Consider the following 12914-nt stretch of genomic DNA (forward strand, 5'->3'; position numbering starts at 1 on the left):
CTTTGAGAGTCACACGCAACTCCTACAAGCCAACCAGGACCCTCTTAACCACTAGAGCAGGGGTGGGGGAACCTGTTCCATAGAGGGCCAGTGTGGGTACAGGCTTTTGGGATAGCCTCTCCACCAGCTGTTTCACTACTGACTGATGGAGAGATCACCCCAAATACCGACCCTCCACGCAGCAGGTGTCCTACACCTGCAATAGAGTTGGCTCATACAGCCAACCTGGAGCCTCTTAGCAATGAGGAGCAGTACAACCCTGAGCCTGTTCACTATTTGGGGAGCCGTCACAGCCAATGCAGTGCCAATGCAGCCTGTAGACAGTCAACCTGAGCTTCCTGAGACTTACAGGCGGGTTCCTACAACCAGCCGATTCAGCTTCCCTGATTAATGGTAGTTTTCCGATCTGTATGCCGCTCTGCATAATAACTGCACCATAGACGCAAACACGCTCGCTGCACTATTTAAATTCTCTCCTCTAACGCATCCTTTAAATTCTGCTCATTGTAGCAGAGTAAAAATAGCGGTGTGGCCGCCACAGCGCCCGGCCCTGCTTCCCCTGAAGGCGATTAGTCACTCGGGAAAACTCAGGGCCCCGCCTTTTCAGCAAGACGCGAGGCTCACAATACAGGAAAGTTGACATGAATTATTCAGGACCATCTGCCACCAAATTAGCGTCGGAATCCGGCGACTGTGATAACCTCGATAACAAGCCCCCGGCTGCAGCCACGGTTCTCCTTGCACCCCCGTCCCCCGGCCGCTCACGTCCTGCGTCCTGCACGCATGCTTTGCCACTTCCCCGAAGCGCACTGGGCCGCACTTTCTTGATTTATCTCCACCGATCTTACACACAGGTTATACAGATTAGTAAAATGGGTGCAGCAAATACTGAAATGCATGCTTCTTGCGCATCAGCACGCCCTTCCTGCGTCTGAGCGTGTTGTATTAAGAGCCTCAAACAGTGTTGTATTAAGAGCCTCAAACATAACCCCTTAGTCACGAAGTGGATCAGACCCATCAGCTGCATGCAGAGCCCCCCCTGCCATCTGCATGTACGGACCACTGACGTAATGCTGCAATGTCCTACCAGCAGAGGTGCTGTAGGTCCCAGAAAGGAAGAGTAGCTCTTCCATCACTGAGGGTGGGGGGGCTCACTCAGCCACTGCAGCATCCTCAAGAAATATGCAGGGCTACACAAAGAGCCCCCACCCTGCAACATGTATCCCTTTCATGTACCGTAGCCAATACTGTGTACGACATGCATCTTCCACACCAGGACTCCCTACAGACGGCTGGAGGCTCACTCAAGCCAAGGTTACTTGCTCATTGGCTGCCAGCCTTTGGGGGGCCATGCTCATTGGCTGCCAGCCTGTGGAAGGCCGTGCTCATTGGCTGCCCCCCTCCGCATGACTGCTCTCTCCACCTCCTCATTGGCTGTTTGTGAGATTGTGAGATTCTGACTTAATGCTCCTACAGACACTGTAGACAGATCACAGAGATATCAGAGTATTAAAAAAAGAAGGAATATCTTTTCATAAAATGCTTAAGCTTTAACCTCATACCTTAAACAAAAAACAAACATCGCAGAAAACCTCAAAAATTATAAAACGTAAAATGCATCTTCAGTAAACATGCACTTAAACTGAGGAGGATGCTCCCTTTAGTGCATTTCCTTCTGGTTTATCCCACTTTCCCTTAAAAGTAGATCGAGAAACTGCAGGGGGGGTGGGGGGGGGGGGAGGCGATCTAGTGGGTGCCAACAAACCCGGAATCCTAGTGGGCCCACGGCAGCTGTGGCCACCAACGGGCCGCTGTTGTGCCAGGCTGCCCACTACGCGGCCCACTAACGCATTCCAGGCCAGGCGCCCAGGCTGCTGGCACCCCCCTGCCCAAAAAGTCCCCCCCCCCCCCCTACTTTCATGGCAAAAATCTGCACCACACCCCCCAAAACGTGCAGGACTGTCGGGGGAACTTTTGCTTCCAAAATAATTCCATGGGAGTGTTAGCGCCACCAAAGTCGCATTTGAAAGATTATCCTTTTTACAGGCACTGTGTGTGATCGAGGACCAAGAGACGCAGGGCTGCACGTGGAATGATATTCAGAGTGTTGAAAGTGCATCTTTGTCGAGATACTCTACATACACACAGGAGACTCCCTGATCTGCAGCTTCCAGAACCTTCAGCCGCCAACAGACCCCCCCCCCCCCCCCATTGCATTCGCAAACCTTACGGCTGTAACTTTTAAGAAGTACATTTTTTATTTAGTTAATTTTACCGGTAATGATGGCTTTTTTTGTTTTCATTTTCTTCGAGGAGATAGAGTGTCTCCCACTGCGGCGTTGACACAATCTGTCACATTCCGGAATTCTCTCCTCCTTCTTTTACTTTTTTTAAACGGAGAACAGAAAAAGTCGCTTGTGGTTGTATCACAATTCTGAACATCCCTGGTGGAGGTCGTCTGCAATGCGCAAAGGGGCCCGTTCCCCATGCCACAGGGACCGTAACGTGACGGCGAATCGAGACTGCCCACTGAAGGAGAGGGAGGAGGAGGTCAGGGGCGCCCCCTTCTGGCTGATGCTCTCTGGCAGGCTGAGCGGTAGCTGGCTATATAATTACAAAGCACAGGACGCAACTGCGTGGGCTGTCTTCTGTCGCCATAGGCTCCGAGGTAATTATTACACCGTTTGTCACAAAACGTACTAGTGTGATAAAATCGCACCCCCCGGGCTGGTCTACGCTGTCGTCAACTCGAAGGGGTCAGGAATGGGGTTCCGGTTCAGACAGCTGCGTGCCAGCAAGACGTGCAGCGACCGCCCACAGGGACCGCGACTCGCCACCAGCCAAACAGCAACACAATCAGCATGTACTGTCAAGCTGGGTCAGCAGCACGAAAATCTCTGGGGGGGGGGGTTAGGCAGCTGGATCATAGCACACCCACCTCCTGGCAAACATCAGAGGGTCTGCCAGCCCGGGCTGGTACCGGTACCATAGGCAAATAAGGAAAGTCAAGGGTGCCAAGAGGGGGGCACCGAACACAAAAGATTTCGGAGCCAAGCGGAAGGCCACACGCGGGGACCCGATGCCGTGGCCTGTCGCGCGGGACCACAGGGAGAAACCGTGACGACGAAAAACACCCACAGCGCCATCCGGAACTTTCCGCACAGCCTGAATGCATCCAAAAAAGCTCATCACGCCTCATCTCCAGCCCGGCAGATCAGATAAAATTCATGTGCAAATGTAGTTTCTCTTCATTCAGAAAGAAGACAATGGCCCGTGAAGAAGGTGCGGGCGCAGAAACGACGCAGAGGCCATGCAGCTGCACTGGAGGCAGCGGCCGAATCCATGTGGGAAAAGGGGGAACCCGGATCTGGCACCGCAAACCAAAGATAAATGCATGTTTTTTACTTACACGTTTTCTGCACTCTAACCCTGGGAGGATGCAGATTCACTGCTGCAGACAGACATGCTGGGTCACACACGGCACGTCTGTGCCAGAGCCCACAAGTGGCTAAAAGCGAGAGCCGCAGCTCCCCCTGCCCCCGGCCCTTAATGGAGCGTGCCGAGGCAAACGGCTGCTCTCAGTGCCCTCATTGGACATGGGCTGCACTAGGGTGCGCCGCTCTCTTAAAAAACGTGAAAATGTCGAAATTCTCCGAAATAGATAATCATCTGCCCCAAGCGAGCATGCTCTTCAGCCTTATCCGGGGGGGGGGGGGGGGCGATCACATGACATCGACAAGGAGGCAGTCAGGAAGGGCTCACTCTTCTAGGAAAGACAGAGACATTTTCTTTTTCGTCTGTCTACCCCCCTCCCCCTGAGAACAACATCAACATCATGCTCGTCATGGAGCCACAGAGGGCCTCTAATCTACAGAAAGAACGGAGAACGCTGAAGAAATGCAAGTGGCCCATGTCACGTGAGGAATTGTGGGTAAAAAGCTTTTGATTGGCCATGATTTGCTAAGAATATGATCCTGTTCCCCGAATGGCCGATTTGTCGACCACTGGTCCAGAGAGTGGAAGAGGGCGGCGACCACACAAACACACAGCTCGGGGACAGCCCTCATCAAAATCTCCGCTTGGAATAAGAGCAGTGCGTGTCATGCGTTAGCGCTTAAAGCTCCTGCATCAGTGGGGGGGCGGGGGCAGCGTCAATACTAACCTAATGGCAAAATAAGTGCTCTGTCAGGATGAAGGCAAGGAGGAACGACAGGCTGACACCTATCTGGAACCGATAGCACAACAGGTAAAAACAAGGACCCCCCGCACTCCGACCATCACCGGGTCCATGACAGTCTCCTACCACAACACCCCATGCCAGACGGGTGACATGCCCAGCTACAGCTGCTATCCAGCTGCTCAAAGGGTAACAATTACTACCTATGGAACTGCTAGACAGAAAAACAGCTAGAACTGTCAAGCTGTAATCTACAGCTATTCACCAGGAAAGGAGGGCCTGAGGGCCAGCGTGAGCCCCCCCAGCAGGGGAATGGCTACAGGTTAGCCGCAGAGACAGGGTGGTACGCATTGGGCCATTCACTCCGCGAGTAAGAGTCGGCATAAGATTTGCAGAACATCTTGCTTCCCATTGAGGAATATATTTGTGCCGGAGGACCAGTGGGTCATCTTTGGAAGAATGTGGCCGGTCCAAGAAACAGATACCAAATATGGTGCCGGGATCCCGTAACGGGGGAAGGAGGGGTACGGCGGTGTGACGGAGCGTTCTACACCTTCCGGAAGAAGCTGTGGATTGAGGCTGATGTGACCGGCCATTGACACGAGCACAGAAACCTCCCATTTGGAGCGGCGCGCGTGTGTGTGTCCCAAGGCCTCCACGGGTGGCGCCCTCATTTACGCTACAAGCAGGCCTTCATTTACGCTACTCGCCATGGCAACCACCTCCCGCATGCTTCCTGAACAGACAAAACAAACGAGCCTTAACCCCCGGTGAAGAGGCAGCAGGCAGCTCCATTAACGCCATCAATGCACCATCCTGTGACACACAGGGGAACAAACAGCCACGCACTGACCACGTCCTCCACAAGGGGGAGTGCCGACTAATGGACGACAGGCCGTTCACTTGACTCTAATGACAAGCTGGGTTCCTGCAGTTTGGAGAAATTAACTACAAATTAACTACTAAAAGCATCAGACACGTCGACCGTCAAGTCTGAGATACTCCTAAACGGAACTCCATTTTTGAGGTCACGGAATTCACACAGATCCAATTCGGGCGATTTCCCCTCTCTGCGCTTCGATCTGCTTCACACTGAGCGTTTCCATAAGCCAGAGACAATAAGAATGAAAATAAGCAATATCGAAAAATAGCGATATGGAACACAGGAGCAGATGACCCCGGATTAACGTCGAGCCCCTCGCCAGGATGCAAATCCTGATGATCCGGGGATCTGGGAACCTGGATGAGCAGGGCGGGGCCCTAAATAACAGCACTCCCCCACCCCCAAAAAGGCCCAAATGCACTAAGGGCGTACCTGGCATCCCCAGCAGGAAGCTCAGGGGGCGGAAAGATCAAACATACTGTGAACACTGTTGCCCGAAAGAGATTATGAATGGAACAGGTGGGGGTTTGTCCAATGCCGAATACGGTTTAGAGGAAACACTGGGGTGCAGGGCGATGGCTCACCCCAGGTGCTAGACGAACTGTAAAGAAAAGCGTGACCTTCGTCAGCGGTGGACGGGACCCAGATTATTCTCTCCACCCTGAGTACCAGCAGCACAGACCATAAATGCGTCGAGAGCAGGAACGCTGGATCCCGTATTCGCAGGATCATCCATTATTCATACTGCTCTGAGCCATGCAAGTGGCTGCAGTAAAAATCCATCAGGCAAAAGGCAGGAACGCCGGTGATCCTAGGAAAACCGGACGCACATTCCAGGCCTGAGAGCGTCGCCGGTACCAGTGGTATGCGACCAGACTGCTTGGCAGAACGAGCCGCCCTGCAATGGAGCATTTTTATTCGCAAACTGCCCCTGCGGGCCAGGAACTGACCGCAAGGCTGATTAACCCAAGATAGGTGCAGGGAGACCATCGGGCCCCGAGGAGACCCACGTTGGTGCAATTCTAGACATGGAATCAGTTCCCATTAACAAATAATGGCAGGATCTCACCTGGGTGACTGCGGGAACTCATCATCGGCGGGGCGTCCCCGTGTGGGCAGTGACTCCCCTGCAGGTGGAGATGGGCGAGGGGTGGGGATCGTGAGTTTTTGTCAGACGAGGTGAGCCGAGGACCTCAGCGCTCCTCCGAGGCCAGCGAGCGAAGCACCATCCAACAGGGGAAGCGTTGAGGCGCTTCTCCTCACAGGCTTCGCTCTGCCTCCTCAGGCTCCGCCCACCAGCTTGTCCTGTCGGAAGATTAGTTAGATTATTCGCAGGGGCCGGATCGATACGATTTACAAGAAACCCCAAAATTAACAACTCACCCACATGCGTACTAGGACAAGGGGGTCAGCTCATCGATTGCTCTTTGTTTATTTATCCACCGGTGAATATAGATTAATATTATTTCAAGATTCATATAAAACCCCTGAAATTCTTGGTTGTGTTGCTAGTCACATGACCGCATGATCAGACTGTACAGAAGCAAAACAGCCACCCCCTTTCCCATCCCCACGTCCACTAATACATCTGGAGGCCAAGAACTGGCAGTACACCTGGGCTGGGGGGGGGGGAGTGACACTCACACCAAACTGCAATCTGTCCGGGTGCAGACCGCCAGCGGGTCACCCCTTAAAAAATCGAGGACAGGAGGACAGCCAGAACAGCAAGGCCGGAAGAGCACCCGGCCACCCACGGTGTCGCCCACTACCCCACATCCCCCACCCGGATGGCCTGACCGTCACCAGTCAGCACATACAGCCCAGTGCAGCATATGAAGGTAGCACACAAATGCCATGGATCCCCAATGATTCTACATAATGGACAAACAGCTGTGAGTTTCGGGCCAATCAGAGTGATGCGGGACGACACCGGCTGACGATGCATTAACATGCACCAGCCCGGCACATTTACACTGTTGAGATTTTTGTATTATTTAGCAGATGCTTTTATTCAAAGCATCTTTTTTTGAGAAAGCAAGGTCAGGAGGAAACGGGGGTTAAGGACCGAGGGCCCAATGGTGACATCACTGTGCCCACCCTGGGATTTGAACCGGTGACCTTCTGATCACAGGTACAGCATCGTAACTTGCCGAGTCCACAGTGAAATGGCAAACAGGGAGCAAAGGGGGTGATGGAGCCCCCCCCCGAGTTTGCTAAATGAGATATTACATCACAGCGGTATTAAATCCTTTTGCCACAGTGCTTTCAGACCTACATACAGGTAAACACATTATGTATATAGGTACACCATTAGCTGCTAATCAGGTCAATTACAACAAGCCGTGGGTGGGAATTAAGCAGGAATAAAGCTTTCAGGAATATAGGTGAGAAAAAGAGGACAAGAATCAGATCACAAAGCTCAGCTCCATATGCTTCAATATATATTATTAATAAAGAGCAATAAAACAATATATCAGCAATAAAACTGCACGGTACAGGGAGGAAATCATCACGGAAACATACAACATGTAAACTGCACATATTATGAGCTACTGGTGAGAATCAGACCCACAATCCCAGCAGTTGCAGTGACATCCATCCGGCAGCCCTCCACCATGACCAAAACCACTGTGTTTACATCAGGCACATGACCAGAACATTCCGCGACTGAAACCAGGGATACACAACACAATGCTTAAAGGTTATCCTGACACCCCTCTAGCCCCAGCTCTCCTCTTCGGGACTCAGGGCAATTAGGAACGGCACCCCCTACAGGGCATGCAATTCATTTTCACGGAATGATCAGAATGTTCAGATCGGCGCTGAAGCCTGACCCAGGTTCGAATGCAGCCCATAGATCAAGTATCCCTCCAAACCAAGTTCACGCCCCCAGAGGCCTCGTCTGTCAGAGGCATAAACAAAAGCGGCAGGCGAGCTCGCTTTCATCACAGCTCGTCTGAATGTGAACTCCGCTCCCCCCCCCCCCACCCCCGTCAGAGGGCCGGCTCAAAGGTCCCGCGCTTCACAAACAGGACATAGGCCCCAGGGCCCTGTGTCCCCGACACCCTGTCATCGCCGCTGGCTGATAATGCTGGCAGCGCCTCAGGGTGACGCCGAGATACAGAGGACCGCCTCGCAGGCAGAACGTCGAGATGAGTCACACCGCCTTTGATTTAAACGACACCCCCTCACCTCTGAGGTGTGCTATTCACCAGGTTTTCTGTAACCTCCAGTATGACGCTTCCATTCAGATTTTCAGTTGCATTTCGATTTATTTAGCAAACACTTTTATCCAAAACAGGGACAGACGATCCCTGGAGCAAGTGGGGGAGGCAAGGGCCTCACTCAGGGGCCCGATAGTGACATCACTCTGCTGACCCAGGAATTTAAACCAGTGATTTTCTGACGCTCGCTTGCTATAGTGTGCAGACCCCCGGGGACACGAGGTGACCCATCACCTGGGACTCTGGGAGGAGAGACTGACGGCTGGGATTGGCTGCACCCTTAAGCGCGGGTCGGACTCCCAAACCTTTCCCTTGATGTCTCATTCCATCATGGAGAAATGAGGAATTAACAAAAACTCCAGGGCGTTCACTGCAGACTCCGCCCTTCGCAAATCACCGTGCCTGCGCGAGAACCGAATACGCTCTTAGTGGCTCACGCACACACCCATCCCTCCTAGCAACTATTGTCCCACCGCACAACAGTGGAACGAAAACACGCGAATTCACACCCGATATGTGAGGCAGCACGTACTAAAGTAACCTGAAGAGGAGGGCTCGGCCTGCAGAAGGCCAGGCAGCAAAATCAGAAGCAGGCCTGCCTTCACACGTGCTTAAAGAACCCCCGAGCCGCAACGGTGTAGTCATACAACAGAAGCGGCACGCAGTCAGGAAGCAGTCAGTGACTACGGTCACTCGATATACTAAATTAATCTTGCAAATACCTTTCTCTCCAGTACAGCGCCCATCAGTCAAATCTAATTGGCTGTAAATAATTTATATCAAAGCTTGATTTGTAGCTACGCGCACACGAGTGTGCATCTGCCTACGCGTTAAACCATGCGGGGATCAGCGCGGGACAGAAACCTAACCCTGACTGGCGCTGCGGTCCGGCAAGCCCAGGTATAGCCCAGAATATACAAGAAATATAAATTTATCACAGAGAAGTTCCTCAGCCGAAGATGCAAAGACAGAATATTGTTTTTTTTTTTTTTTTTTTTTTGTCATACCATTATGGCATCCGCAAAATCTTCTAGCCAACTCTAGGTTGTGATGTGAGGGTCGGACTGCCATGTATGACATCAGGCAGAAAAGCCTCGGGGTAGATTTCCCAAAAGTCAGTCACAGTACATACATGCCCTGGGTGGCGGACATAACCGGGGCCTCTCATTGGATGGCTTGAGGCACCTGGATGCCGCGAAGTCCGTTTTACGTCACAGTCTAGCAGACGAGCATAGACAAGCTCTGCCGCACCGGGGGGGGGGGGGGACCACACCTGAATGTGATAGGTCGGGGAGCTCCGGGTGTGCTGACGCACAGGTAGGCAGGACTTCCTTAAAACGCACAAGCTGAAAGAGCAAATCGGCTAAAAGATCCAGGAATGTGGAGGGAGCACGGCGCTCGCGCTGATACACCCACGGGCATCCCTGTTCTCGGTTACGCCCCTCGACAGACGCACCGCTCCGTGAGAAGCATGGTCCTGGGGTGTTCCCTGCCGGGAAGCAGACGGAGCCCACCCTCCGCGCACGTTCCCGAAGCCCCACCCCTCCGCACCCCTGTCTCGTCATTTCCGTGTCCCCCTGTGATGCACAGTTCCCGGACGGCACACCCAACACAGTCCCCGCACAGTCCAAAAATTACTCGCAAACGTACGTATTTTGTTTGCCAAATGTTCCCAAAACGTTTTCGAGGAAGAACACGGCAATGGCGGTGTTGGACGCAGCACCAAATTTTTGCGGCTACAGTGTCTGTACATAGAGGCCGACCTAAGTAAGGCTGCTTCATTATTCACCTGATAAAGAAATTTCCCTGTTTGACGCGGCACATCGCAAACATCACACGCGCGAGTAAATAAAGGGCGTCTCTAATAAGCCGTTTTGGAGCAAGGAGGAAAAAACAGGAGGCCGTTAAGAGGAGGCGATCTGTTCCTGCTCCGTACCGCATGCGCTTTCCAAAGCGGCCAGATCCGAAACTTCAAAAGGTCGTTTTCGTCACCAGGGCGAACGTGCAACATGCAAAAGACGCTTCCCACTCGCTGTTTTTTTATTCCTCGTCTTGCAACAAAAGGCTTTTATTTTCAGGCAAACAGAAAGCAGGAAATGAGCACTTTTCCTTTATGCTGCGCGTGTAGAAACGCTTTGAAAGCGAGAAGGAGGAAAGTATTTCTCCCCCCCCCGCAGCAGACTGCTAACTTTCACTGGCCCGACTGCCCTGGCTTAGCACGGCGACACAGGGTGTGCAGGGCCCTGTCCCAGAACACTGCTACCCCAATAACAGGCACACACCAGTGTAAACAGGCTCACGCATCATAACAGCAGCACAGGGGGTGTGGGCGGGGTCACCAGGAAGTCAGAATGCACGTTGAGTCAAGCCATGCCAGGACAGCCGGGGATGCCAAAGGCAACTTCACGCCAGAAGATGCAAGATGGCAGCCGGATGCCCTCAGAACATTGCCACACCTTCCCTCTGTGGTGATCAGCCCGCAGCCCTCAAGCAGATCCTTAGACCACAGACTGGGCAAGCACACAACTCCCTCCCCAGTCACTCCAGCGTCCAGGAGACCAACGTACTGGCACAGCCCAGTAACTGTTGTGCATCAGTACAGGTTTCTGATTTAATGCACACGAAATCGATTAGCGGCTTCCCGCCCATACCCTTCAGAACTGTTACTTTACAGCGTACAAAAGCACAGGAGCCATTTAGCACCATGCTGGAGTATATCTCCTAATTTCACATCAGTAATAGAGTAGCAGGCTCCGCAAGGCAGTTGTGACCTTCTCCCGCAGAGAGAGGAGCAGAGGAAAGCAGCCGCATTCAGGTGTGACAGCAACGATCACAGAAACGTTCACAAGCCTGGTGGTGTGGATAGAGGTGAGAGCCCCCCTCCCCTCCGGATGCCGGGTGACCTTTCAGGCCCAGAGACACACTCAGCCTACCGTGCCAGAGATAACGAGCCGGGAGAGCCAGCGTGTGTTTACTACAAACGGCAGGGGCCATCTGACGCACACAGGAAATTCGTCATAGTCTCCTCCTCTGAGTCAACAGAAAGTTCAACCTTTCAGGAAACTTAATAACAACTTCATACATTTTCTCGTACATGCATATACACACGGAACACACTTTCCCCCTACTTAAAAAGAAAACTGATTTGTAAAAAAGGTCACTGCCTTAAAGATCAACCATAAGGAACATGAGTAATGTGAACACCACCTAAATATCCTAAGTCTCCAACATTTACACATAAATATTGAATACTGAATATTGAAATTGGTATCTACAAAAACGTATATTTGACGATGTTTTTGCGTCGTCAAGCATGCAACTTTAATTACACAAAAGTAAACAACTAGACATTGGAAAAGATCTAATGTAGTCTAGCGTTGGATACTGCAGAAAATTGTGGGAACCGTGCTGCCGTTCAAATCTGCGGTCATACACTCATAACTGCCGTGGCCAGGCACCGTGGCCTCCGCACGGCCGTCTGGAGGAAAGGCTCACTGGCTTATACCTACGTACCATATCTCACTTCTATGCACAAGCATCGCTTCAGCCCAAAACGGGCATCTGCTACGCCCTGAGCCCATTTTCTTTCCCCCGCAGGAAACGGGGTGCAAAGTGGAAGCGATCGCGACGCATCGCGGTAAATTTACTACTGGGTGCCGTGGGAGGCTGATGAGCCCCCAGTCGCCGGCCCCGACTCCCGCAGGAGTTACAGCGACACTCACCGATCCGCACCGACAAATGGGGGAAACAAAAAAAACTTACTGCAGTCTATCGACACGGTACGCTTGGGGCTCGGATCTCTACCTTATGCGTCCCGTATCAAGCACCATTTTCCAGAACATTTTAAAAAAAGAAAAACAACCTACCCTCATTCACAAAAAATGTTGACGCACGCAGAAGCCCCGCCCATTTCATATCAATCACACCTTATAGGACACGCACGCAGAATTCCCGCCCACTTCCGATCAATCACACCTTATAGGACATTCCGTATTTCCCGCCTTTTGATTGTCCGCGCCAATTGGCCAAGTAGCACTTCAATCGACTGTAACTTAATAGTTACGTCTTTAATAGCCCACCAGTAGTACAAGAGCCACCCGAATTGGTCTGGGAAAGGGCCAATCGGATAAATGCAAAGCTAGCTAACGCAAGAGCAATACTTATAGGTAAACGCACCTTTCAATCAGAAACTCATTCTACGTGCACATTGGACCGTACCTGCACCAGCTATAAAATGCCACCCAAAATATTGGTGGCTAGATGATATTAGTTGGGAAGGCGAGCTAAGCGACTAATTCACCATTAAGTGAGATGCAAAACATCACGGGCGCTGCACAGCGAGCAACCCTCTGGCTCACATTGTTTTGATTTTCTTCCCTGATTCTCCCCGGTGAAGGTGGCTGCTAATTTGCGCGGCGTTCCTCAAACGGACGCCGCGCTGCGCGATCGTTCCGTACTTAACACGCACGTTAACCTTACCTGCCCCCGGAGAGGCGGCCACTCCAATCCGGAAAAACGCGATATATTGAATTCCTGCTGGAGACGGCGCCAGCGAGAGAATCACTCACTGACAAATTCCGCCATACTGGATTTTGGCATAGCGATCACGTGTCGCGCCCCTGCATTTCCC

The 12914-nt window shown here is 52.1% G+C and overlaps 1 protein-coding gene across 5 annotated transcripts in view; it reads right to left on the minus strand.

Moving 5' to 3' along the window:
* Window positions 1-12914, minus strand: part of LOC125709461 (histone deacetylase 4-like) — a 94273-nt gene extending 81359 nt beyond the window's left edge. For 4 of the 5 annotated variants that reach the window (XM_048977937.1, XM_048977933.1, XM_048977940.1 and 1 more), the window contains exons 1-2: window positions 12764-12914; window positions 6130-6365 (exon numbers count right to left, since the gene is read on the minus strand). In XM_048977937.1, the coding sequence (XP_048833894.1) occupies window positions 6130-6154 (25 nt within the window). In that variant the 5' untranslated portion in view covers window positions 6155-6365; window positions 12764-12914. The other variant, XM_048977936.1, reaches the window with a different exon arrangement.

Source organism: Brienomyrus brachyistius, chromosome 16, assembly GCF_023856365.1.
Source record: "Brienomyrus brachyistius isolate T26 chromosome 16, BBRACH_0.4, whole genome shotgun sequence".
Lineage (NCBI taxonomy): Eukaryota > Metazoa > Chordata > Actinopteri > Osteoglossiformes > Mormyridae > Brienomyrus > Brienomyrus brachyistius.